This window comes from Oculina patagonica, chromosome 8, assembly GCF_052425735.1.
Source record: "Oculina patagonica isolate OP01 chromosome 8, crgOcupat, whole genome shotgun sequence".
Classification (NCBI taxonomy): Eukaryota; Metazoa; Cnidaria; class Anthozoa; order Scleractinia; family Oculinidae; genus Oculina; species Oculina patagonica.
The window spans coordinates 808,030-831,844 of NC_135765.1; the positions used below are offsets into that span (position 1 = coordinate 808,030).

Consider the following 23,815-nt stretch of genomic DNA (forward strand, 5'->3'; position numbering starts at 1 on the left):
CTCATACGAACATTTCACAAAATAGGACGCATGTTTTAATCATGAGCATAATTAGTTACAGACCGAATTGGACGACAAGAAGCTCTGTTACCAGTTAACCATATCTGTTATAATGTTGTTATTAAATAAAAAAAATTGAGGAAGAAACTTAGACAGAGTAGTAGTAGTGTTTCTCTTTTATCCTCCGAGAATTTGATGGAGAGATAGAGAAGAGAAAACCTCTGGAACCAGGGTGTAGAAAAAGCGAATCCTGTTAACAATTTATAATCTACACCAGACAAAATTCTGGAAAAGCAATTTCGCAACATTTGTATAAAGGAGAAATATTTAGTATAAAACAACCGAATAAAATGCACGCAAATTTTGTCATTGGACTGTGTTATTGGACAACAACAACAATTTTTATTGACTCACTTGCAAAACAGGTGTCTAAAGATAATTCCACCTACTGATCTCCTTTTGTTTGGTTACCATAGATATCATCCATTTTAGCGTACCTATTGAGAAATTTGCCATAAAAGGTACATTTGAAATAATCTCTCGCAGGGTAGCAACAAAGTTAGCACAAAGAATTCCACTTTGTTGCGATATTTGCATACTAATTGAAGACACAAACAGTTCAATTTAATTACGTTGTTTACAGATCAACCCTGAGTTGTTAAACTCTGTAAGAATTATTAAAGCAAAACATCGGACGATTTTCATCCTCCTTGTGCTTGGGTTATGAAGGAAAGTTTTAACTGAGTTCACGGTCTCATAAACCTTATTTCGAGCCAAAGTTTTCGCTGTTTCTGCGAGTTGTAGCAATCGTCTTTTCGAGGTACGTGGCTCTTAAGGAAGAATTTATATGTTTGAAGTTATACATTCGGATAAAATAAGTTAAACACAAAACTAAGATTTCACCTTAACTAGATCAACTTAAAAGTTAGTAAACCTAAGCAACAACAGCAACACACGTTTGCAGGTGTATATATTACAAAGGTTAATTGAATGGTCAAAATTGCTATTTCCCTGTCATGCACTAAAAGAATATGTTTCTTTCCTTAACTCGCTCGGCTGGGACAAATTATCGATTAGAAGGACGAAGCAAAAGGCAAATTGAATGTACAAATGTGTCAATAAGCTTGCCCCAGACTACCTCTCTAATATGTTCAACCCGAGAGTTTCGTCTTATAATCTACGTGACGCCACCCTAAAGTTAACTTTAGCGAAACCAAGAACAGACTACCTAAAGCGAAGCTTTAGCTGCAGCGGTGCCTCACTATGGAATGATCTTCCTGAAGAATGAAGAACTGCGAGTTCCTTAAGTAGTTTCAAGAGAGGCATTAATAGGTGGTTTTCTGCATCGGACTCCCACACGGCAAATATGTAAACCAGTATTTAGAAATTTATTTTTATATTTCTATTGTACATTACTGATATTTTAACCGTGGTAAAATAAAGATTTCATTCATTCATTCATTCATTCATTCATTCATTCATTCATTCATTCATTCATTCATTCATTCATTCATTCATTCATTCATTCATTCATTCATTCATTCATTCATTCATTCATTCATTCATTCATTCACAGAACGATTTCTTAGACGTGTTTTAAAATAGTACATTTAGTGGCCCACAACTTGGCTACACAGATTTAAAACGTTCATAAATTGTGTCAATACAAACAACGGTTTAACATCTCGGTATTCTCTTTAATTTAATTTAGCTGAATCTTCAAGAAAACTGAGATGAAGACTCTCCTTTGGTTCAAGGTCATCGTGTTGTTTCACACGCAAAAACAACACCTCGTCTGTGCCAGTAAAATTTGTCAAAACTTTAAGTTTTTCATTGACCAGGACCTTGTCGAAGACCACGCCCTGGAGGGTCACGTGATTAGAAATTCAACAGTGGACCGAGTCACGCAATGTCACATAATGTGTAAGGATGATTGCCGCTGTATCTCTATGAATTACATACACAACACTCCCCGAGATAACTGCCAGCTTAACGATGTTAATAAAGAGATGAAGCCAGCTGCAATGAAATACAAAGCGGGAGCAAAGTATTACGATCTGGTGCGGGACTACACCATTGTAAGTACAGTCGTTTGACTTTGACTTTCTCTTAGCCGGCTGAGCCTTGGCACGAGAAAACGAAGGGCTCTGGGAACACAGGATTTCCAGTCCTGGATTCTAGGACTTCCGGTCCTCATGTATGCAGTCATGATGTTTCAAAATAATGTATGAAAGAGTCGTTACGTTTTCGACTTCCGTTTAGGAATTCTTTGTTCCAAACAGCCAATCAAAAAAATTCGAATTAATTCAAAAATCCTATGTCCCCAGAGAAAGGGCTAGAAAGGGCTATGGGGACGAGAATGATTTCTACCTCGTAAAAACAGATTAAATGTACATATTTATTTACCCACGTCACTCGGAAGACCTCTCAGGAGCTTGCTAGACGTGTACGTAATTAGAATTTGGAAGTGTTGGTTTTTGTGGAAAAAGTTAAGGCGATTCCACTGAAATAGAAGGAGTATTAAAAAATTTCTGAAACTTGGTCCAGGTTACAATTATGTTATGAGCATTAAAAAAATGAAATAAAAAATGGGGGTCACCGCGCTTGTTTTTGTGTAACATGGATGGGCATTATAGTAAATATACGACCCTCGAGGTATATATTAGGAATCCCAGTAATCCGAATGGGGAACTAATGTTTCTAGAAAAAAATCATTTTTGCATTAAAGTATTAGTCTAGTTCAACAAAATAGACTTTGATCTTTTATTAAAAACTATTCTTATTGTACAGTAATTAAGATAATGAAAGAAATTAAAGATTTTGCTTTGTGCGCACGTTAACGGCACTACCTAAAAACGTGTTTTTACGGTATTAACCCTTAATATGCTGAAATTAGTCCAAAAAACGCGTTTTTTTTAACCGTTAATCGATTTTCTTGGCTCCACGGTCCAAAAGTTCTTTAAATTTGCTAAAAATGCACTTTCTGACAATGCAGGAAGATTTTGATGTAATTTCCATGTAAAAATGTACAATATCTTACTTTGGCGCATGCGCATAAGCCAATTTTTTTTTTCTTTTTTTTTGCTGAACCGTTCCGATTTTTTTCCTTGCTCCTTTCCTTTTCGTTTTTCTCTGCTTTCTTATTCTCTCTATCTTTTACTCTGTGCACTTCTTCCACTGGCATGAAAAGTTTTGATCTGAATCAATGGAAAACCCTGGAAAGGAGATCATGATCAAGTACGGGTATTTTGGCCTGTTTTAGCACCAATTTTACGCCAAAAACCGATCGCGTTTTTTTCGATTAGCTCTGTCGGAATGCAGTCAATATTGAAGATGGACAGTCCTGTGGAAAGATCTATCCAAGCTCTATAAGATGCAAATCACAAAAATCTGCTGACGTGTAAATTGGTGACGTCATAAGTGGCAGAATGGCCATTCCTCCAAATCCCGGAATAATTCGGGCTTAGCATGTTAAGGGTTAAAATTAAAATATCTCAATGTAGAATTTTAAACTTTTCTTTAAATCGCAATATATTGTAGACAACCGTATGAAATTTAAATTAATGCATTAAAAATGGGGGTCACCGTGCTCGTTTAAGAGAAAAACGACCATTTATTCCCCTACCGAGCTTAGCCTGAAGGGAATCTCGCAGTGTTCTATGTGCGCGCGCGCTCGTTTGTACGTTCTCGTTGACGTGTCCACCTACCATATTTGTGGTCAATGGTATATGAGCTCATATACCATTGCCTGTTAACCAATCAAAACTCAGGAATTGCAATATATCATGGCTAGTTTTTATATGGCTGATAACCGGGATTCAGTGAACCAATCAGAATGCTAGAAATGCATTATCCGAAGTTGACAATTTAGTAATAATAATTCTTAATACCTCATCTCATATCCAACGCGCGCTCATGGAATAATTGTTAAATATCATTGTTTATAGCATGGTAGACCCTTCTCCCACGGAATTGATCGCTGTGTCAACAGATGCTGTCAGGACAATCCATGTCTTCAGGGAGGGACCTGTAAGGAGATTTGTGACCCCACCACTGTGAGGTTCAACTGCACTTGCCCTGCTGATTATACCGGTCAGCGGTGTGAGAAAATAAAGCCGTATCCTCGTAACTGCAAGGAACTGGCGACAAATGGCGCAAAGATTTCTGGGAAGTTCGACGTGTACGATTCGCAGAAGAAGCCTTTTCAAGTCTACTGCGACTTTAATTCTGAGCCTGGCTATGTTTGGACGCTAATACAGTCCTATTCTTTGGCAAACAACAACCAGTTTAAGTATAAAAGATTTGGTGTCGACTTTCCGGTAAATGAAGAGGCGACACCAATAAACTGGGGCGCCTATCGGTTGTCTTTGCCCCATATGCAGTCACTTGCCAATGAATCAACTCATCTCAGAGCCACTTGCAACTTCCCGGATGAGGGCCTCGTCTATACCGACTACGCACGCGCAAAGTTGGCAGGTCACGATCTGTTTGGCGCTTGGAAAGCACAGTGCCGTACTTATGAAGTCATAAACATCCGGGATATTGAATGTAAAGAATGCACTGCAGGCACATGGCAAATTGAAAATGAGATGTGGCATATCAACAGTGTAAGGAGCGCAAGTTTTGCTGGATGTCAGTTTAATGGTCAGGGAGGAGCAGTTCAGACCGAACAAAATTTTGGACTTTATGATCATGTAAATGTGAACTTTCGATGCACTTCCAGTCAAACTTCCACCACACAGCACTGGATTGGTAATATGAAATGAAATAATCAAGACAAAACTTAACTTTACATATAAAAATTCGCATCTCCCCCTTTCGTTATTCTGGGATTAGGCAGACAAACCTCTCAAAAGCGCGCTGTATGCTGCTCATTTGAAATTTTGCCATGTATATCGAGAAATTCATTAATTTTGGGTTTGTTGCACTAGATGATATTTCGCAGAATATCAGTTTGGCCATCCCAATAAAATGTTTCGTTTCCCATCGCCCCGTCTCTTGTGATGGTAGGTCGGTCGGTCGGGCAAAAAAAACAAAAACAAATGAACACTTAACAAACACTTACAAAGTCAACTCGAAAACGTGGTCTTTTCGTTCGTTATAAAAGATGTATATTAACTAGACTGTCTACAGCATCTGTATTTTTCAACGCAAAAAAGCGAAAGAATCCACGAGCGAAGCGAGGGTGAGCGCGAAGCGCGGGGGAGCGGGGAGGGTGGCGGGAGCGAGCGAAGCACCACCATCGCCCGTACTGTTTTGCCCTGGCGTCCAGTTCTCTCGCCGTTCTTTCCCCGCGCTCATCGATCGAAAAAATACGAAAAAATAGAGGGCTGTGAACAGTCTATATATTAACACGAAAAAAAAAACGTAGTATCGATGCTAATTAAAGACAAGGACATCACATCATACCAATTGTTGATAATAAAACAAGATCGTGTGCTTGTAAATTAAAGTACTTGCTTCTTTCACTTTGACTAGTGAATCTGATTTTTTTTTTTGCTACTTTTCGGAAAAAATGGGTCGGTCGGACGATGGGAAACGAAACATTTTATTGGGATGCTCCTTTTGCTTCTCGGTGTGTGCGTTATAAATCTGGGCACATTTTTTTGCCTTCCTCTGCAAACAACAACGTAAAATGACCAAAATTCGTCAAATCAAGCCATAACCATGATAATGTTTGGAGTTCACCGCTCCTTTTACATGTTGAGCTGTGATGATGTTCTGACCCTGGTAGATGCACTGCAATATTATAAATGTTAAGTAAAATATTTCAGCTATTTGATTGACATTTAAGTCAGTATCGTGTTAGTGGTTTCAAAGCTTAGCTTTCTCTTGCTTGCACGGATTGTGAATGTTGAAACGAGTTGTAGGATTCCAAAATCTTCTTTTGTCAACGCACGTGTTTTCTGCGTCTCGTATTTACCAAGACGCACTTCGTGTTAGACGTATTATTCAACAGTTTCTAGTAATAGTTCTCACCACAGCTGTCCCCGCGTTAATATCTCCACGACGTCGGTACTCATACCTCACTTGAGCTACAGTTCATAAGCGATTTTCTCGCCGTGGCACAATGGGTGCAATGCAACACTTTCAATCCAGAGCAGGGTGGAAGGTTGCAGGTTCAAACCCCTATCAGTGAGCTTTCTTCTTTTTTCAAAGCTTCTGTTCGTATGTATCAAAGCTTCTGTTTGAATGTATCTATTTGTACAGTTATCAGGATTCAAGAAACATTTACCAAAACACAGTGTGCCTCTCCTGTATTCAGGTGTATTTAAAATATCGTGTGGTTTAATATCATTAACATTCGTACAGTTCATAGATTTTGTATCTTTTTTTGGCAGTTGAGTATTTCGATTTCGAACTCAAAAAAGGTGTGTCTGTTAAAAAAAGAAATAATGAAATGTAAGACGATTTCTTGCTCTCGATTACTGATGCACAATATATGAAGAAGCGCTACGCACTAGTCAGCGGTTTAACAAAATGTCTAACAGGAATCGAAGGAGTGAAATTGGCCTTGTTATCGAGAACTCGGAAAATAGCTTTGCCATTTTCTGAGTTAAAAAGGGACCCATGTCACGGTATATTGAGTAACTTTCTGTGATGTACAAAGTTCAAAGATAAATCTCAAAAATAGTTTAAAACGGTAAAAAAACATTAAGTAACAATAAGTGTTATGATCGAGATGGATATCAAATGACAACTTTGAAAATATTAGGCTTAATTTTCTAGATCAGCCATACAGGAATAAGGGACGAACCATTTTGTTTGGAGGGGGTGGGGTATGAAAAATATTGAAAAAAAAAATGTTTGCAGGGCCTAGAAAGACAAAATAAATTTTTTGCAAACACGATATGTATAACAAAAAAAAGTTTGAATTTCGAAAACAAATTGTTTGCAGAGGTGCATAAATTAAAAAAAAAGTTTGCAGAGGAAAATTTTTTATACCCCCCCCCCCCCCCAGAAAATTATAGTCCGTCCCTAAAGTCATGGTGATTGGGATAATCAGCTATAGAACAACCAGGGACTGGAGATTTACTGTGTATTAACTCAAGATAATTCATTATAATTAATTTGTTGTTGATATTTTATTAGAAAGGTTACACAATATTACAGCTGGAATTTTAACAAGGTCAGCAAAGATGACTGCATTGTCACACAAGGGATAACACTGTTGTCACGCCATCTATTCATGTTTGTCCTGCATGGCAAAACTGTTGCATCATAACTGAACATAAGCTTAGAATTTGCAAGTATTCATCAGCACCATCACACAGACATTTATCAACAATCTGAAAAGAATTTAAAAAGTACACATTGAGCTAAGTTGTACATATAAGCCAATCACGAAAAATGTTACTAAACTAGGGTTCAGGAGCCCAAGTTTTACTTAACAAATTCTCTAATTATTTGAAACCTTGAATTTCAACTTCAGCCTTTTGCCGTAGACAATACACTTATGTGATGCGACAAAACAAATGTTAGAATGAAAAAGGTTTGCATTGTTTACAGAATTCTGTGAAGCTGTGGACACTATACTGGTGCCACAATGCGAAGTAGGTGAAATGTAAAAAAAAGTAATAGGTCTACATGTGCACCTGAATCCACCTTCTCTATGAATATGTAATGTGAAACAGTGCAATGCAGTGTGAAATGCAATGCAATGCAACCCAATGCAATGCAAAGTGATGCAATGCAACACAATGCGATGCAATGCAATGTACGGTAATGCAAAGTATTGTGAGTAAGAATAATGAAATAGGCCTGCAATCTGTAAGTGAATCTACTGTTTGCAAGGATGTAGACACAGTACGTGCTATCAGTTGTATAGAATGTAATCTAAGTTAATGCAAGCTAGTAAAAACCAACAAATAGGTCTGCAATAATAGTGACCTAATTCTGTTTGATGACTGTACAATTAAGAACTCACAGTGGAATAAAAAATAAACTGTTTTTTGTCTCTTAAATCAAGTGGCATATTGGAATACAGAGAAAAAAGAAAATGGCTCAGCAATTGATTTGAATGTCAAGATACAGCTTTGTACATTTCACTTATAAAATTCATTAACTATTCATGAGGGTGCAAACCAATCCCAGCACAGTATTAAGATCACATGTACACAATACAAATCAAACAATAGAATTAACTTTTGGTACAAACTCCTGCTCAGCTAATTAGTATTCATTAACTTTTGATACAGATCTCTATCAAATCGCATAACAGTACTTTGCATTTAATTCACTGTTTTCATTCCACAAGTAGAATAAAATATTCGCGTCCCATGATGATTTGTTTGGCCGCTTAAGCCTGGTTTTCATATGCGGGAAAATCCCAGACGATCGGGTATTTTACTGTTTCCCGACCATCCCAGATTTTGCCGATGAAAACTTGAAATCGTAAATATCCCCGATCGTCTGGGATGGTCAGGGACAAATCTGGAGAATCGGGAGCATTTCTATTTTCCCGACGCATCCCAGATTTCTGCGATGGTCGGCGATCATTTAAGATATATGAAAACTCCAATTTTTAGCGTCAGGGACGTCGGCGATAGTTTTAGCTAGTTACCAATCTTTTAATTGCTTAGCTCCAGTCTCTCACCGCCCCTCACACAGGGACGGCAGAGCCGGGGGGCTGGGGGGGGGGGGCTTTAGCCCCCCCAGAATTTCCGAAAAAATAAAGACTTACTAAGAGAAGAGTCTTTTAAGCCCCCCCACTTCAAGTCACTAGTCAGCCCCCCCACTTGGAAAATTGCTCCACCGTCCCTATCACAACTAAAAATGGCGTCTGTCATTGCAGATCAAGGAGACTCTGATCCCAGTTTTTGCCGATATGCGGCAAAATCTGGGATGGTCGGGAAACGGTCGGGAAACCCTTAACAGTCTGCTTGTGGAAATCTCCCTTTAACCACTCATGGTTATTTAACCATAACAGGCAAGAAAATGTAAGAATTTTTGGAGGAATTAGTTTTGGATGGTGATACTTACAGCTATTTTTTCCATTATGGCAGATTTCTGGTGGTCATTTAACTCTGTCATTTCAACAATTCTGTCATGAACCTGCAAGGATTCATAATGTATATTCAGATATTTTTTTTAATTTTCAGATATCTACTGGTATTCATAAGTTTAGGAAGCTAGGAAAAGTACTGGTGAGTACATAATAAAGTAGATGTAAAAAACCACTAAAAGTGAATACCGGTATGTGAAATCATAAGAATTCCAGTGGGGTGGACATCAACCAAGTTACAGTACTCTACCCGGATCTTGTTTAGTATGGGTAGTCTCATCTGATATATCGGTTGACACATCAACCAATACAGTCGGCTGATAGTTTGGATGATGCTCGGTTGATAGTGGTCAAAATATATAGGTTGACTATCTCTGTCGACTATCAACCAAGTGTTGACCCATTATTTGCCTACTATTGACCAGTCAACTCTAGTTAGTTGATCTAGTCTCAGTTGATAGTCTACTGACATTCTGCCCACAATCAACAGCGTATTGATTGACTTATCAACTGCATGTTGATTGACCGTCATCCAATATGTCACTCAACTACCGGCTGACTATCAACCGATACATTCACTAACATATCAGATGAGACTACCTGTAGTGAACATGATTCTTCTAACCTGTGAACCAGAAGGTTTTTTTTCTTCATGTGCATGTTGGGTCTTGGTTACTCTGCCTCCAGGGGTATAACTACACCGAGGAGGACACTACATCAATAGCCAAGTATTTTCATATCTGGCCCTCCCAGTCAATAAGTAGCTATTATATCTCACCTGGTTTATAACCTGAGCAGCTGCATGTCCTTCAGCTATTATTTCCTGCAAAGGTCAGTAGCAAGAACATTTGAAAGTTAGTAATAAATTACAGCATGATAAAAAAATGAGGTCTTGGATAGATGTTGTGGTTTAATTTTACCCTTGGTACAATTTGGTATTTTCCTTTGTTCTGGTGTATAAAACAAAGGAAAATAACAAATTGCACCAAGGGTAAACTGAACTATAACTGGGGGGGGGGGGGGGGTTGGGTCTCAGACAGTTTTTGGTGGGTATGTGCTGCCCGGGTCTCTGTTTTAAAAAGAATTTACATTGAAAAAGTTAACCCCATTCTAGAAACAGGTCAATTTTTTAACACTATTTTGGCTGAGATAACTTGAAACTTCGTGTGTTCAAAATATTATACCCTGTTCAAGGAATCCTCTTTAAAATGGATACTCTGTTCTAGATTTGGAGCCCAAAATCATGACACTGTTGGGTAGCACATGCCCGTATAGGTAATTTGGGAGAGTCCCCCCCCCCCTTCGGTGACTACAACATAGACACTACAACAAACCAAAATGTTCTCATGTTACATGATGCAAGTTTATACAGTGTAAAATTATCTGGTATTGATGAACTGTTACCTTGACTGTGGTGTCCAGTTTTTCATATGAGTCTGACCCGCAAGCTTCAAAAAGTTTGTCAGCCATTTTTGCAGGGACAACCTGAAAGTCGGAAGACCAAAAGCTTTGTGTTAATCACAAATACGGAGTCGAGGACCTGTTTTTTGTCGGCCGTGGAAAAGGAAAACAAGCTGCTAAAAATAACTTTGAATGTTAAAATGAGCTTGTTCATACCCCAGCTATTTCAGTTATATCGTTGGCCTCCACTGAGTCCTCTCCTTTCAGTCTGTATGCACTTTGTAGGTAAGTTATAGCCTTAAAAAGAATGCAACCAATTAAACAATTATAAACCTTGTACGATAAGCCCAACATGTATGGAAAGGGCTGCAGTTGCATAGCTCTTTGAATTGACTGCACTCTCTGCATAAAGAACATGCATACAATGGTAGGTAAGAACTACCTAGCACCATAGGCGCAGTTCCTGCTCTGCACGCATTGCCTGCCTATAATGTAAATTATTTCAAAATGGATGTCAGTTGAAGGGCAAGGATGGAAACAGGATTAGTACAGAGTTTTGAATGCAACTTCAATACTTTTTCAAAACCAAGTTCTTTTTCTTTCAGACTCGCTGCAACATAAATAGAGACAGATTAAATTAAATTAAAAAAATGGCCAATTAAATTTATTCTTCAGCTAACTGGTACAGGCTTAACCAGTATGAAGAACTTGCAAAAGAGAAATATTTTATATTAACAAGCATCATTGTCTCTCCCTGTACCTTTCTCATGTCTCCTTCTGATATTTTTATTAACTCTTGAATTGCCTGTTAAACAGAAGTTTATGTGAAGATTTACAGTGCGACGCGCCTTACCGTTGCCACCCAACAAACTTTTTTACAAGTGTCATCTTGTAATATTTATGCTTTCACTGCGTTTTGTTGATAAATACAATGAAACAAGTATCAATTTGATCGTATTCAACTTTCAAGTAGGCGAGTTCGTCAAACTAATAATACCGGTAATATTACGAGAGCACACTTGTAAAAAAGTTTGTTGGGTGGCCACGGTAAGGCGCAATGCACTGTAAACAGTGTTAAGTGTAAATAAAATCCATCTTACTAATTTTCTAAACTAGTGCTAGATTCTAAGAAATTTTAGTAGAAACTTAGCCGTGTTCTATTGAAAATCCACGAATCTGATTGGTTCTCCCACTGTTTTCTATTCGCTGATAGAAAACGATCGCACGCTCGTTGCTCATGTAAAGATTAATTTTCAGGGTTCAAAATAGCAGCCGGCTGTCGGCGATAGCCGACAGTTTCACACCACTTGCCGGCGAAGTTTCACCGAAGAAATTTTGATCGGCTGTAAAACTAGTAGAAAGAATAGAAAATGGTTTGAAGAATCGGCCAACTGAAAGCAAAGATTTTAAAGAAAGTTCAAACGTTTATAGAGCTTTTTGAAAAACGTTTTAAAATGAGTAAAAAGAATAGAAAATGGTTTGGAGAATTGAAGCGTGCCGAGGTTGAAATCAGGAGAATCCTCGCTCACCGGGAACGACTCTCTCACGCGTTTGTTTGTTCAAGCGTGAAACATGCAAGTTTGCATGAAATATACCTTGCATAAATTATCACTTTATGTTTCTACATGTGTTAACAAGATTTTTTTGCACAAAAAATTGTTTAGTGCCGGTTGTTAAGCATTTTCACACGTTCAAACTAAAGTCAGTTTTGTTTTTGATAACACGGATTTCCGTGTTTGTGAGTGAAGAAGCGCGACAGTTTGTCTAGACAAAGTTGCATATTTCAGAGTTTCCCTAATGGTCGCGGGTCGCGGGTCGCGGGTTTCAAGTCGCGTGTCGCGGGTTTTAAATAAGTCGCGGGTTTTGAAAAAGTCGCGGGTTTTGAAAAAAGTCGCGTGCTTTTAAAAAGTTGCGAGTTTTCGATAGAAACTATTTATTTCTCAGTAAAATTCATTCAAACAAATTTAAACTCGTTTTCTTGGGAACTACGTTACAAAGTAGCCAATTACTTTGCGGGTTAAACAATCAAATTACGAACTTCGGAACAAACTCCCCAACTTTGGTTCGGCTAAACTTCCCAAGTTTGCAAGTTGAGGAGGAACAAGACATGTTGCTCGAAAGTTATGGTCATGTCGGAAATTCAGGTGAAGAAAACATGACAGCAGCGGTAATGTTCCAGCGATTCCAGTGGCTAGATATTTTGTTGAAGTTGAAGAGCCTGACGTCGTTTTGCATGAGCGATCTGCCGATAAATAAATTTTACGTCGGCTGAAATTTGGTCAAATTTAGCTTTTTATATACAGCAAATACATCTTTAAAATTTTTGTGAGGCTTTAACTTCAATGTCAAGTCTTCTGCGTTTGTAAACCGAATGAAACTGGACGGCTTTACCGATCTTAAATTAAAAGTCGCGACACGTTTACGGCTCAGTTCTATTTTTATGGTACGTGTTTTCTTCCGATGGTTTAGCGAAGCAAAACCATTTCTGTCAACATAACTACACAAGGGTTTTTAAAATCTGCGCCAGTTAAAAATATTTTAAAGAGTTTTTGCCATAGAATACTAGTAAAATATATTTATCAACCGTACGCGTTCAATCATGAATACTTTGGTTCAACTTCATGATCGCTCGCGCGCAACGTTGTTTTCAAACTTAAAAGCTTGATTGCAAATCATGCAATGTTTGATACCCAATTTGAACATGTTTTTCTTTCAGGACGTGATGCAACGGACGGTATATGTAATCCTTATACTTACTGTGGGTCAGAACGTTGATACCGACGCCGTGCTTGTTCAAACAACTATTTTGAAACTCGAGCAGCTAGAATCGCTGAAATATTTCTGCCACCACTTTGTAACGTGTCTCGTTCCTCCTCAACTTGCAAACTTGGGAAGTTCAGAAGTTCAGTCGGCAAAAGTTTGGGAAGTTTGTTCCGAAGTTCGCAATTTGATTGTCTAACTCGCAACGCTACTTCGTAACGGAGTTTCTAAGAAAACGCGATCATTTTAAAACCGGCGTCTTTGCAACCGGTTTAAATTTGTTTGAATGAATTCTACTGAGAAATAAATGCATTCTATTGAAAACTCGCAACTTTTTAAAAACACGCGAATTTTTCAAAACCCGCGACTTTTTCAAAACCCGCGACTTATTTAAAACCCGCGACACGCGACTTGAAACCCGCGACCCGCGACCCGCGACCATTAGGGAAACTCCATATTTCACGCTTAAATAAACACATAAAGAAAAGCCGTTTACGATAATTTGTGTGGGAGTGAGCGATCGCAGCGAAACACGTTAATTAAAATGAAAAGATTTTGACACATAAATTATTTCAGCAGTTCAAAGCATGCGATATGTGCGAAATCTTGTTTTAGTCAGTTTATAATCTCAAGGTTTCTCACGGAATAAAGTAAAATTTCATTCAGGAAGATTTTGGTCACGTGCTAGGCAACGAGTTTTTCTTAATTAGTGTAGCGCGGAAAGTGAGAAAACGTGACTATTGGGGGTATGTGCTCATTTATTATTGACGGCCGGTAAAATGTGAGCCTTGAAAATAAAAAGCCGACAAATTTAGGCCAGATGCTGAGATTTTATTTTGAACCCTGATTTTTCTTCATTTTTGGCTTATAAGTACGTAAAATTGTAGGTTTTTGGACCGCAGTCCTTTAAGAGTTTCCACTAAAACAATTATACTACTCGTCTTCGTTTTCTATGAGCAATAGTCAACTCGGCTGCGCCTCGTTGACTATTCGCTCATAGAAAACTCGGGCTCGTAGTCTAATTGTTAAATATCCCTTAATAGATCATTTCGTTAATGTTGACACTGCATTAATCATCAAGTTCTATTTTTAACGATAACAAAATAATGAAAAAAATAAATTTCCTTAAAGAAATAAAAAGACCATTAATATTTCTCTTTAATTTTTTTCCTTTGACAAAGCTTATTGAGAGCTTTGGTTATCTATGATCTAACATCCTACAAAACTATTCAAGTCACACAGTTCATTTTCCGTACCTTATTATCACATTTCACATCCTCCTGTTCACAAATCATGTTGAGTCTTTTCTCCAGTGTATCAGTGGATAATGGCTTGAAACGAAACTTGGAACAACGGGATGTCAAGGGCTCAATAATTCTGCAAGATAAATATTATCATTATCAGGGAAAAAACAAAAACACATCCAATCCAAAAAGTTGCTTCACATAACCCAAATTCAATATAAACAGAAACACTTTCTGATTGTCATAAAAATGTCATGGTAATACACTGATGCAGAAGTGTAGCAGCTCACCTAAGCTTGTGATTGTATTAGTTGCTTTTGTTTTGGGGGCTAGGCGAGAAGGGGCATTGTTCTTGTTGTTTGTTCTCACTAAGGCTAGGGTACTAAGCCATTTATGCGATACACACTTTTCAATGTAAATATTTGTGTTGCAAATGTCACGGCCAAGAGTCTGACAGAGTGTGTATTGTATCGTATTGTTTCACATTGAATCTTATCATTTATACCATGCCATAGAAAATACAGCCAATCAGAATACAGGAAAGCCGTTGTATATTCGACGGTATTCAACCCAACCTTCCCATTGTGCGCTGCGATCTTATTCTCGATGAAATTAAGTAAGCGTATGTTCTATGGCATGGTATAAAATAGTTACACAACACTTTCTCGTGGTATACTATGGAATATCCCACTTGTCACTTGTATTTTCTTGGCATACACACTCGCCTAAAGGCTCGTGTGTATACCGAGAAAATACAAGTGACTCGTGGGATATTCCATAGTATACCACTCGAAAGCATTGCATAACTAGTATATATTTCAGACCTTGCGAGAGTTGCCGGTGAGAAGCTAGGTAGAAGTTCATTACAAACTAGTTGTCCTTAAAACACTTAACAGTCTAAAGTTCTTACTCTACATCTTATTTATTACCTGCTAACATAGTTACAAATAAGGCAAAATCTTGTTGTCTTTGTTTGTTTTTCCATGGTTCTTCTCAAGGCAGCCTGTTAAGCAGAAAAATTAAACAAGTTGGCAAATTATTGAGAGAAGGGCATTTGAGACTTCCAGCACTGATTATCACTAACAACCAGGGCTGCAAATAACAGTCAGACATCGGACACTGGCCGACCACAATTTGCCAATGTCCGATGAAATTCTAACTGTGGTCGGACAGAATGTCCAGACAACTTTTTTTTTTTTGCTTTCCAGTGCAAACACCAATGTTCTGCATTGACAACGCATTAGATTAGTAGGTTCACATATCAAGCAGTACTGTAATATGATGTCCAGCTATGTCCAACCTCACTTTTGTTTTGTCCAATCAAAATGGCGACTTAGTCGGACGCATTTCCTTTCAAGGGAAAAAAATTGAACCTGAGCAAGTGGTCCATTTTCAATTCAAGCAATCAAAATCTAGTTTCTCCTGGTAATATCAAACTTACCATATTTATTCGGCTATAAGCCGACCCCGGCTATAAGCCGAGACCCTAAACTTTCGGTTTTCAGAACCAGTTCGAGTCTGACAAAAAATAAACCCAAAACACTCGGCTATAAGCCGAGACCCAGTTTTTCCTTCAAACTACAAAACAATCCACGTGCAGCAAATCAACATATTTGTTAAATCACAACTACATGTGGGCAATTCCATGTCATGGACGTTACAATTCGAACTAATTTTTAGAACTTTAAACTTGCATTGTCTAAGGATGAAAACAAGTTTTAAAACTTTTCATTGATGTACAAGTCTGTGCACCTTAGTGTGTTAATTTGATTATTTCTTTTTTCCAGTTGACTTATTTGTGCCAGAGAAATATTGAGAAAAACAACTCTCATGGACGTTACATAAAAATCAACCACGTAATTTAGTGCATTAGCATTACTTTAAAATTCCTGTGAACTTTCAAGCATTTTCAAAATATCTTCTCCATGTCAATGTACTTTAGTGATTGTGTTAACTGAAAATTTTGTTTTCACCTCCATTATCTTTCACAGTTTTTCTTGGAGACTAAAAATGTAACGTCATGGACGTTACAAAAATTGTCATGGACGTTACACCTTGTGAATTCTTCTTCAAGTTTACCAAATAAATTAACTTTTTTCAATTGTTGGGCTCTATCATTTGTAGTAAAACAATATTTCTTGGCAGCTGGAAATGAAATTATCTTGCTAGTTAATGTAAAACCCGTGGAATGCTCATTTAAATTTTTGAGGACATTTCACGGTCCTTACATGACATATTAACCTGCATTTTCAGCAAATCTCTTTCCACAAGCTTGCTGTTTATCAACCCCAACCTGTCTTTTGGAAAAAACTGCCCACTGCAATACTGCCTAACTATTTTTTACCTTTTCCAAAGACTTTGATAAAGTTTTGCCTTTTTTTCAACATTTTTGCAAAAAGTGTAACATCCATGATATGGCGTCCATGACCAACTTTAACTGCACTTAGTTAAAAAATGTAACAGTTTACTAGAGTTTTGTTATCATCAAAATGTTCACTTTTGATAAGTAACAAAGCAGCAGAAATTTTTTAAGAATCCTTCAAATAATAACTTAAGGAGAGAAAAAAAATGCACAAAATTTCATGGACGTTACGTAACGTCCATGACAGAACTTCACATCGCTGTTGCTATTTTTTAAAAATATTTTGGATGAAGTCTTTATCAGTTATTTGTCAACACAAATGAGGGAATATTCCTAATATAATTGTTTGAATTCATAAGCATTTTGAAAGTATGATTTTTGTAAGTTAAAAATGTGCATCACAGACATTGTAAATTATTAAGAAGGTAAACCCGTACTTTGGGGACCCCCCCTAAAATCACTGTTGTCACAGACAAAGCAAAAGTTGTTTTTCTGTATACTATAACATGTCTACAATGCAGCACAGGTAATTATTCCATCTGAAATATCTTCTGAAAAATCTTGATTTTTACACCTCTCATGTGGAATTGCCCATGTATGCAATTGAAAAAACAACAAAAGAAATTACTAATAAAAGATGAATTTATTTAGAACCGTACATACGCGTGACAAAAAATTCACCAGAGTTTAGAATCCCATCTCAAACAATCACGCATTCTTCTGAAGAATTAAGTGGTTATCGATCATCATACCAAAAGCTACTAGTTTTCAAACAACTAAACCTTCCGATGAAAGTTGTTGCTGAGGTAGAGACCTTTCAAAACAACTGCAAAATCGCCAGAGAATACGGGATGAATACTGTTCAGTTCGTTGCAAAATATTTCGCAAGTCGCCAGCGAGCAGATCAAGCAGATGAACTTTAGATGTTATCAACACGAAACGCCGTGCTGTTGCCGGTATTTGTCGAGTATTCTGAATCCAATCAAACTTTTCTGAAGTGGTTTCTTTTAGCAGAGAAGTCGTGGTATTAAAAGTTTGTAGTTTTGAACAAAAATATTACATCCAGCCAGCCGCTTTCTGATAGATCGTGTTACAACGCGTGGGAACAGCGGCTTCTGATTGGTCAGTTTCTGACGTCGCCAAAGCAAGTCAAAACAATCGATTCTTTCTTTCTTCTCTTGAAGTGTCACGTTAGCGGTGATTCTGCATAAAACTATTAAAAAGCTGAAGGAAAAGGAACAGTCTCAGGCAGAAATTTACTTGTGGAAGAGATTGCGAGGAAATTGTTCAATACATGCAAGATTTCGACCGTTCAAAAGACGATCACGCACGCCGACAAAATAATATTCCAGAGCGAGCCGATGGACGACCGCAGTTCCAGCCTACTAGTAAATAGCGAAGAAAAGACGAATAAAAACTTCATTCTTAACGTTTCTTCGCTAAACCAAATGGCTTTTTAGGAGCCGCCACTTAAATAAAAGGTAATGAACAAGAATTAATTACAAATGCTTGTTAATTTTCTTTATCGATGATCGCTCGGCTTATAGATGAATAATTTATTCAAATTCAACTCTTTTCTGGTACCATGGAATTTTTTTCGGCGGAAATACTCGGCTATTAGCCGAACCCCCAATTTGGTTGAGTTTTGACCAGTTTTCTGTAAGATTTGGTGAAAAAATCGCTCGGCTTATAGCCGAATAAATACGGTATTCAAAAGGGACAGGTGGCTTCTGTGAATAAAGAAAATAGTCAACTACATTGTTGGGAGAGGGGGTGTGGTGATCAAGCAGTGTGGGTTTGAACCCTGGCCAGGGCACTGTATAAATTTGTGTTCTTGGGCAAGGCACTTTACTCTCATAGTCTCTCCACCCAGGTGTATAAATGAGTTCTGGCAAATTTAATGCTGGGGATAGTCTTGCATTGGACTAGCATCCTATCCTGGGGGGAGTAGAAATACACCTTGTTGCTTCATGTTACAGAAACCAGGACAAGCTCCAGCCTGATGAGTCACAAGGCTTAAATACAGACTTAGCCTTACATTGCTGGGGATATCTCACAACTCGTTAAAAGAAATGTATGGTAATAAGTAAGGAGAATTTGAACTTTGAGCTTGGGACAGAAAGGAAAAAAAACAAAGTCAAACCTGAGCACTTGGTGTCATGGAGTCTGCCTCATCTAAAATAACCAGCTTAAAGGCTGGGCATGGTTTGCCACTGAAACAAAAAGAAAGGAATAATAAGGGGGAGAAGGGTAAGTGGGAGTTGCTCCCACTGACCCTCTCCCTCTCTGGAAAGGAGGGAGAGAAGGGTGAGTGGGAGTTGCTCCCACTGACCCTCTCCCTCTCTGGAAAGGAGGGGAGAAGGGTAAAGGGTAGTACCTACCACTGATCCTTTCCTTCTTTGGAAAGGAGGGGGAGAGGGGTGAGTGGGAGTACCTTCCACTGATCCTCTCCCTTTCCAGAACAAGCTAGCATACAGTGCAGAAAAAAAGATCCTTTAAAGGAGTAAACACTAGTCTGTCGTGCAGTTGTTCCTCATCACGGGATTGCTGAATTTGCTTGTACATTTGGATAAGTCACAGAGGAACTTAGGCATTACAGCTAGCAAAAAAGGAGCCATTCAACTGATTCAAATCGAATTTAGCAAGAAATGCCTGTAATAGAGGCTGAGTATAACATTACTTACTCTGGCCGAACACCAGAAGCTGCTAGTTGTGCAAACTTTTTCACTTTGTCTCTCACCACCTGTAAATCAAATTATATTACATTATACTAAAGCATATTATTAATTATTAAAAACTTGCAATGGTATATTGCAATTCCTGCGTTTTGATTGGCTGACAGCCAATGGTATATGAGCTCATATACCATTGACCACCAATATGGTAGCCGATACGCATCAACGAAAACAGCTGGGGAGCTCAAATATTGCAACCCTTTGGGCGTTTTTAATAAAACAATTATTTCACTCACGCTTGTTGGATCTGAGATCGTTATAGCCAACTCGACACTACACGCCTTGTTGACTATCTACGATCTCATATCCAACGCGCGCTTGTGGAATATTATTATTGTTAATTACACTATTTACAGTACCATTCACCATCCTTTGTTCCATAGATTTAAAACACACAAGGAAATGGGGTCAACACAAATGAAGTGGGAGTTCAACAGTGAGCATTTCTCCTCACTTCCTTATAATTATAGGATCTTCATAGCTAAAGTATTTTTTATAATTTTATAGTTTTCATTCATCCTGTATTGTATTTGCTCTTACTTTGAGAGACAGTGATCTTTACTTTTTACAGTCAGTGGAAGTCTGTGATAATTTGTGAAAATTACCTGTATTCCACGCTCATCTGATGCATTAAGTTCAAGCACTCGCGCTTTCATCATGTCAGATCTAAATAGCAGAATCAAAGAAAATAATTGGTAAAAAATGTCTCCCAAAAAATTTTCAATCACTTTGCACCTGCTAAGAAGAGGTGGCCTGATATCTCCTTGAGCACATGTACTTAAGGCCAGCTTTGCAAACACTTGTGAAAATATAAATTGTACGATGAAAGAATATATTACCAGTACATACCCAAACAGTTGTCTTGCAATTGCAAGTATAGTGGATGTTTTGCCTGTACCAGGAGGGCCGTAAAACAACAAGTTAGGGAGATCAGCTCCCTCTAATGACTTCTTTAACACAGATACAACTTCATCTTGGTACGCAACATCATCAACAGACCTTGGACGGCTGGAAAAGTAAATAGCTAGTTTTAATTTATGTTAAATAATATATTTAATTACTAACACACCCTCACTGGCTACGAAGATTGCATTGAAAATGTCCAACAAATCTGCAGTGGGAAGCCGGTGATGTATGCAAAATGCATGTTATAATGCACCTATTAAAATGTGAAGTGGCAGCAGGCGGGGGGGGGGGGGTATAGGAGGGGCATTTGACCTTTAGCTGACTGGAGATTTTGGGGTTTACCTCGGTGTAAAAACCTGTGAGATTTTCCTTTGTTTTGGAACTATAGTTTTCCTGTGCTGTAGTGTTTTGAGGTTCTTTGTTGCCTTGTTCGCTCTTTCTTTTACATCACTGGCGAGTTTCACAGGTTTTTATACCGAGGATGAGCCAGATATTGAGTTCAAATGCCCCACCACAGGGCATTTGGGGACAGCTTTACAATGTTTTTTATAATTCTCTCGAAAGTTTCAATTTTGAGTTAGGTATTTATTAAAAAACGCTTCAATACAGACGACCAGTCCCTTCAAACTCACGACTTGCCTTCTGGGATTTGTTATGGCCAAAAAGAAAAAGGATAATTAAACGATAATTTTGCGGCTGTGGTTCAAAGAAAGAGTTATATAGACACCACTCACTATTTTTCGACCCATGGAACGATGGTTCTCTTGCTTGAAGGTCCAGCGGTTTCTTCGCTGGCTTGATGCTTTTGCTTCAGAGAGCTAGAGGCAGAACTCTGTCCACGCAGAAAGGCGTCCATCGCTGCTTTAAATCCCTAACTTTTTACAAATAAACGCGAAAACAAGTTTGTGTTTTGCGTTTGTGTGTTTTTCTCGTCAAGATGGCGAACTATCGTAAACTTTCCCGCCAACGAGTTTTTCCCGGTAAAGAAGCCTGGGACTAAGACCCAGACTTCTTCTCGGCCGTTTGTCACGCTAATGTGAAAGCGTTGCGTGACGACGCTAAGGTGTCGAGCCGCACGCCCAGCCTCGATTTGAATGTCAAAAGAATACCATTTGATGACAACAAGAAAGAATCAAAGAAATTGTACAAAGTAGAAATTAACTCTTCTCTTCGCTGTCTGGTCGAATGAGCTGGCAAAATTTTGTAGATGAAAGTTTGTTAGGGACAAGTCAGGTAGCAAGAGCATCCATTCATGGGTTGGACGGTACAAGATATGCTGGAAGCGCCGGATTTGTGGTGTGTATTTTGTTGATGTTTATATTTCGCGTAGTATACGTAAACATTCCTATCTGTGCACGTCTTTTGTCCCCTAGTTTTTCGTAAAGTACCGATTCCACTTTCCAGTTCTTTTGATTTGCGGTGATTTATCGATTTTCAAGTCATTTATTAAAAGAACTTAGATGAATCAATCGCTAAAATAAGTGGGAACGAAATCGTTCATTGTCTGCCGCGTAATAAACTTCGTTTACGCTTGATTTTCTTTGTGTTTCATGTCAATTCAACAAATCACTTTTATTAATCGGTATGGCCTGTTACTAGATAAAACCGTTTTATCTGCAGAGAAATACTGATTTTGTATAGATCAGGTTAAATCAAATTCTTTTATTACGTAAGCTTTCTTTAGTGTTGTATTTTGAAGAAAAATACTTTGAAGATGTTTCGTGGCGTATGTACTGTATTCATTCCCAATGTTGTCAAGGGCGATTTACTCGCCGCGATCATTTGCCGGTTAACTTTACATATTGGTATGGTTGATAAAAGCAAAGTCATGATGATAATAATCGACCCAATAAACTTCACTATGTCTTATGAATCTGGCTCTCATCCTAAAAATGTCGGCAATCATATATGAACATGATGAACAGCCGACTGGACAAGTCGAGGTGTCAGTATACCAGATCTACACGTTCCATTCTCTGTTTTCGTCATCACGGTGTTTCAACGAACACAAATCCACGACAGATTTGTTTTAAAGAAGCATGTTAAGCATGATTTGACTTTTCCAGTACAGGCCGGCGACAAACTAAAACTTTTGTCCACTTATGAAGTGTGAAGTAGGTGCTCAAAATGGAGGGGTTGGCGAGGATGGGCACTCCTCTTTTTTCCCGTTTTTTCTCTTCCCCCCCCCCCTTCTTGCTCGAATAGCCTGTGTGGCAGGCGCCCCACTCCCCCTCCATTCTTTTCCCTCTCTCTTTTCCCAACCCCCCTCGTCCCTCCCCTTTCGACGCCTGCTATGCAGGCTATGCTCAAACACACTGGGTCTTGGTGAAGTGGGCCCTTAGTTGTTCAACAAGGGGTAGGGAGGCAAAAAATAAGATCACATTAGGCCATGTAATTTCTTTTAGTGAAAAGAGGATCGACTGCAAGGGCCAAGGCCCTTCCCCCAACAACAGCGACTGAAATCATTTCAGAAATACAAGGTTACTTTGTCATAAGACCCATGTTTATTGATATGAATTCTTGTTTGAATTTGAAATAGGTTCTGCCAAGCGAGGCTCAAGCACTAATCAATGGCATCACTAAAGATCCCACTCCTTTCTTTTCTAAAGGCATTGCTATTAGCAGGAGCAAGTATGTATTTGTAAGATCAGACCCAGGACATGCTATTTACTGCCGCAAAGGCAATGAAGGAGCTGTTGCAGTAAAGACCAATAAGTGCCTCTTGATTGGTGGATATTCAGACGGAATGCAGGCAGGCTGCTGTAGTGCCGTTATGGAGAAACTAGCAAATTACTTCATTGCTAATGGATATTGAGATGAAAATGGCATCAAAGTAAGAGGAACAATCGACACTACAAAATGACAGAGTTGATTCTCTTTTACAGCTGAACATGTGACGTAATTTTCCACACCAGGACGCTCTCACTGGATGGCTATTACATCGATATAGCCTGCAGAACAATGGTTAAGCACGGAAGTGTGCAGTGTGTGAACATGAGCGCAAAGTGTGTGGGCAAGCCTCTGCACTCCCCCTAGTGCTTTGTGCTCGTGTTTGCGCTTCATGCTCTTTGCTGTTAAACCGGCTTGTTCTGCAGACTGTATTGATACCACCAAAATTCCACAAAGCAAATGCTCTTTGAAAGCTGTAAAAGTTGTACATAGTGAAAGTTATTAAGAATGTATGATCAATAAATATATTTTTATTATGTTTTTGTGCATGGTTCTACAATATTTAACACTACAGACTAACCTAGGAGCTATTTTGTAAGTGAACCTCATCAGATTGTAAACTATATACAAGTGTCTATATACATTATGGGAGCTGTCTATTTATCTGAGGTAAAGTGGTATAAGTATGTAGAAAATAGGGATAAAGTGCACAATTCAGCTAACACATTGGCAT

The 23,815-nt window shown here is 38.4% G+C and overlaps 3 protein-coding genes across 4 annotated transcripts in view; 2 read left to right on the forward strand and 1 right to left on the reverse strand.

Annotated features, from left to right (window-relative positions):
* LOC144662416 (profilin-2-like) overlaps positions 1-23,446 on the forward strand; it is a 168,062-nt gene extending 144,616 nt beyond the window's left edge. The window contains exons 2-3 of one of the 2 annotated variants that reach the window (XM_078523216.1): positions 21,554-21,708; positions 22,952-23,446. In XM_078523216.1, the coding sequence (XP_078379342.1) occupies positions 21,598-21,708; positions 22,952-23,227 (387 nt within the window). In that variant the 5' untranslated portion in view covers positions 21,554-21,597 and the 3' untranslated portion in view covers positions 23,228-23,446. Of the gene's footprint in view, positions 1-21,495; positions 21,709-22,951 lie in introns of those variants that run through there. The other variant, XM_078523215.1, reaches the window with a different exon arrangement.
* LOC144664088 (uncharacterized) lies at positions 1,734-4,766 on the forward strand. The gene is made up of 2 exons (XM_078525217.1): positions 1,734-2,078; positions 3,948-4,766. The coding sequence occupies exons 1-2, from the start codon at positions 1,734-1,736 to the stop codon at positions 4,764-4,766; spliced, it is 1,164 nt and encodes a 387-aa protein (XP_078381343.1).
* Positions 7,072-21,383, reverse strand: LOC144662412 (replication factor C subunit 4-like). Its single transcript, XM_078523211.1, has 13 exons — positions 21,147-21,383; positions 20,356-20,514; positions 20,112-20,172; positions 19,456-19,514; positions 18,915-18,984; positions 15,339-15,412; positions 14,422-14,542; positions 11,166-11,210; positions 10,622-10,702; positions 10,409-10,489; positions 9,783-9,827; positions 8,983-9,054; positions 7,072-7,289 (listed from the first exon to the last, which is right to left on the reverse strand). Exons 1-13 carry the CDS (start codon positions 21,266-21,268, stop codon positions 7,188-7,190), a joined length of 1,092 nt encoding a protein of 363 aa, XP_078379337.1. The 5' UTR covers positions 21,269-21,383; the 3' UTR covers positions 7,072-7,187.
* Positions 23,447-23,815: the final 369 nt, after the last annotated feature.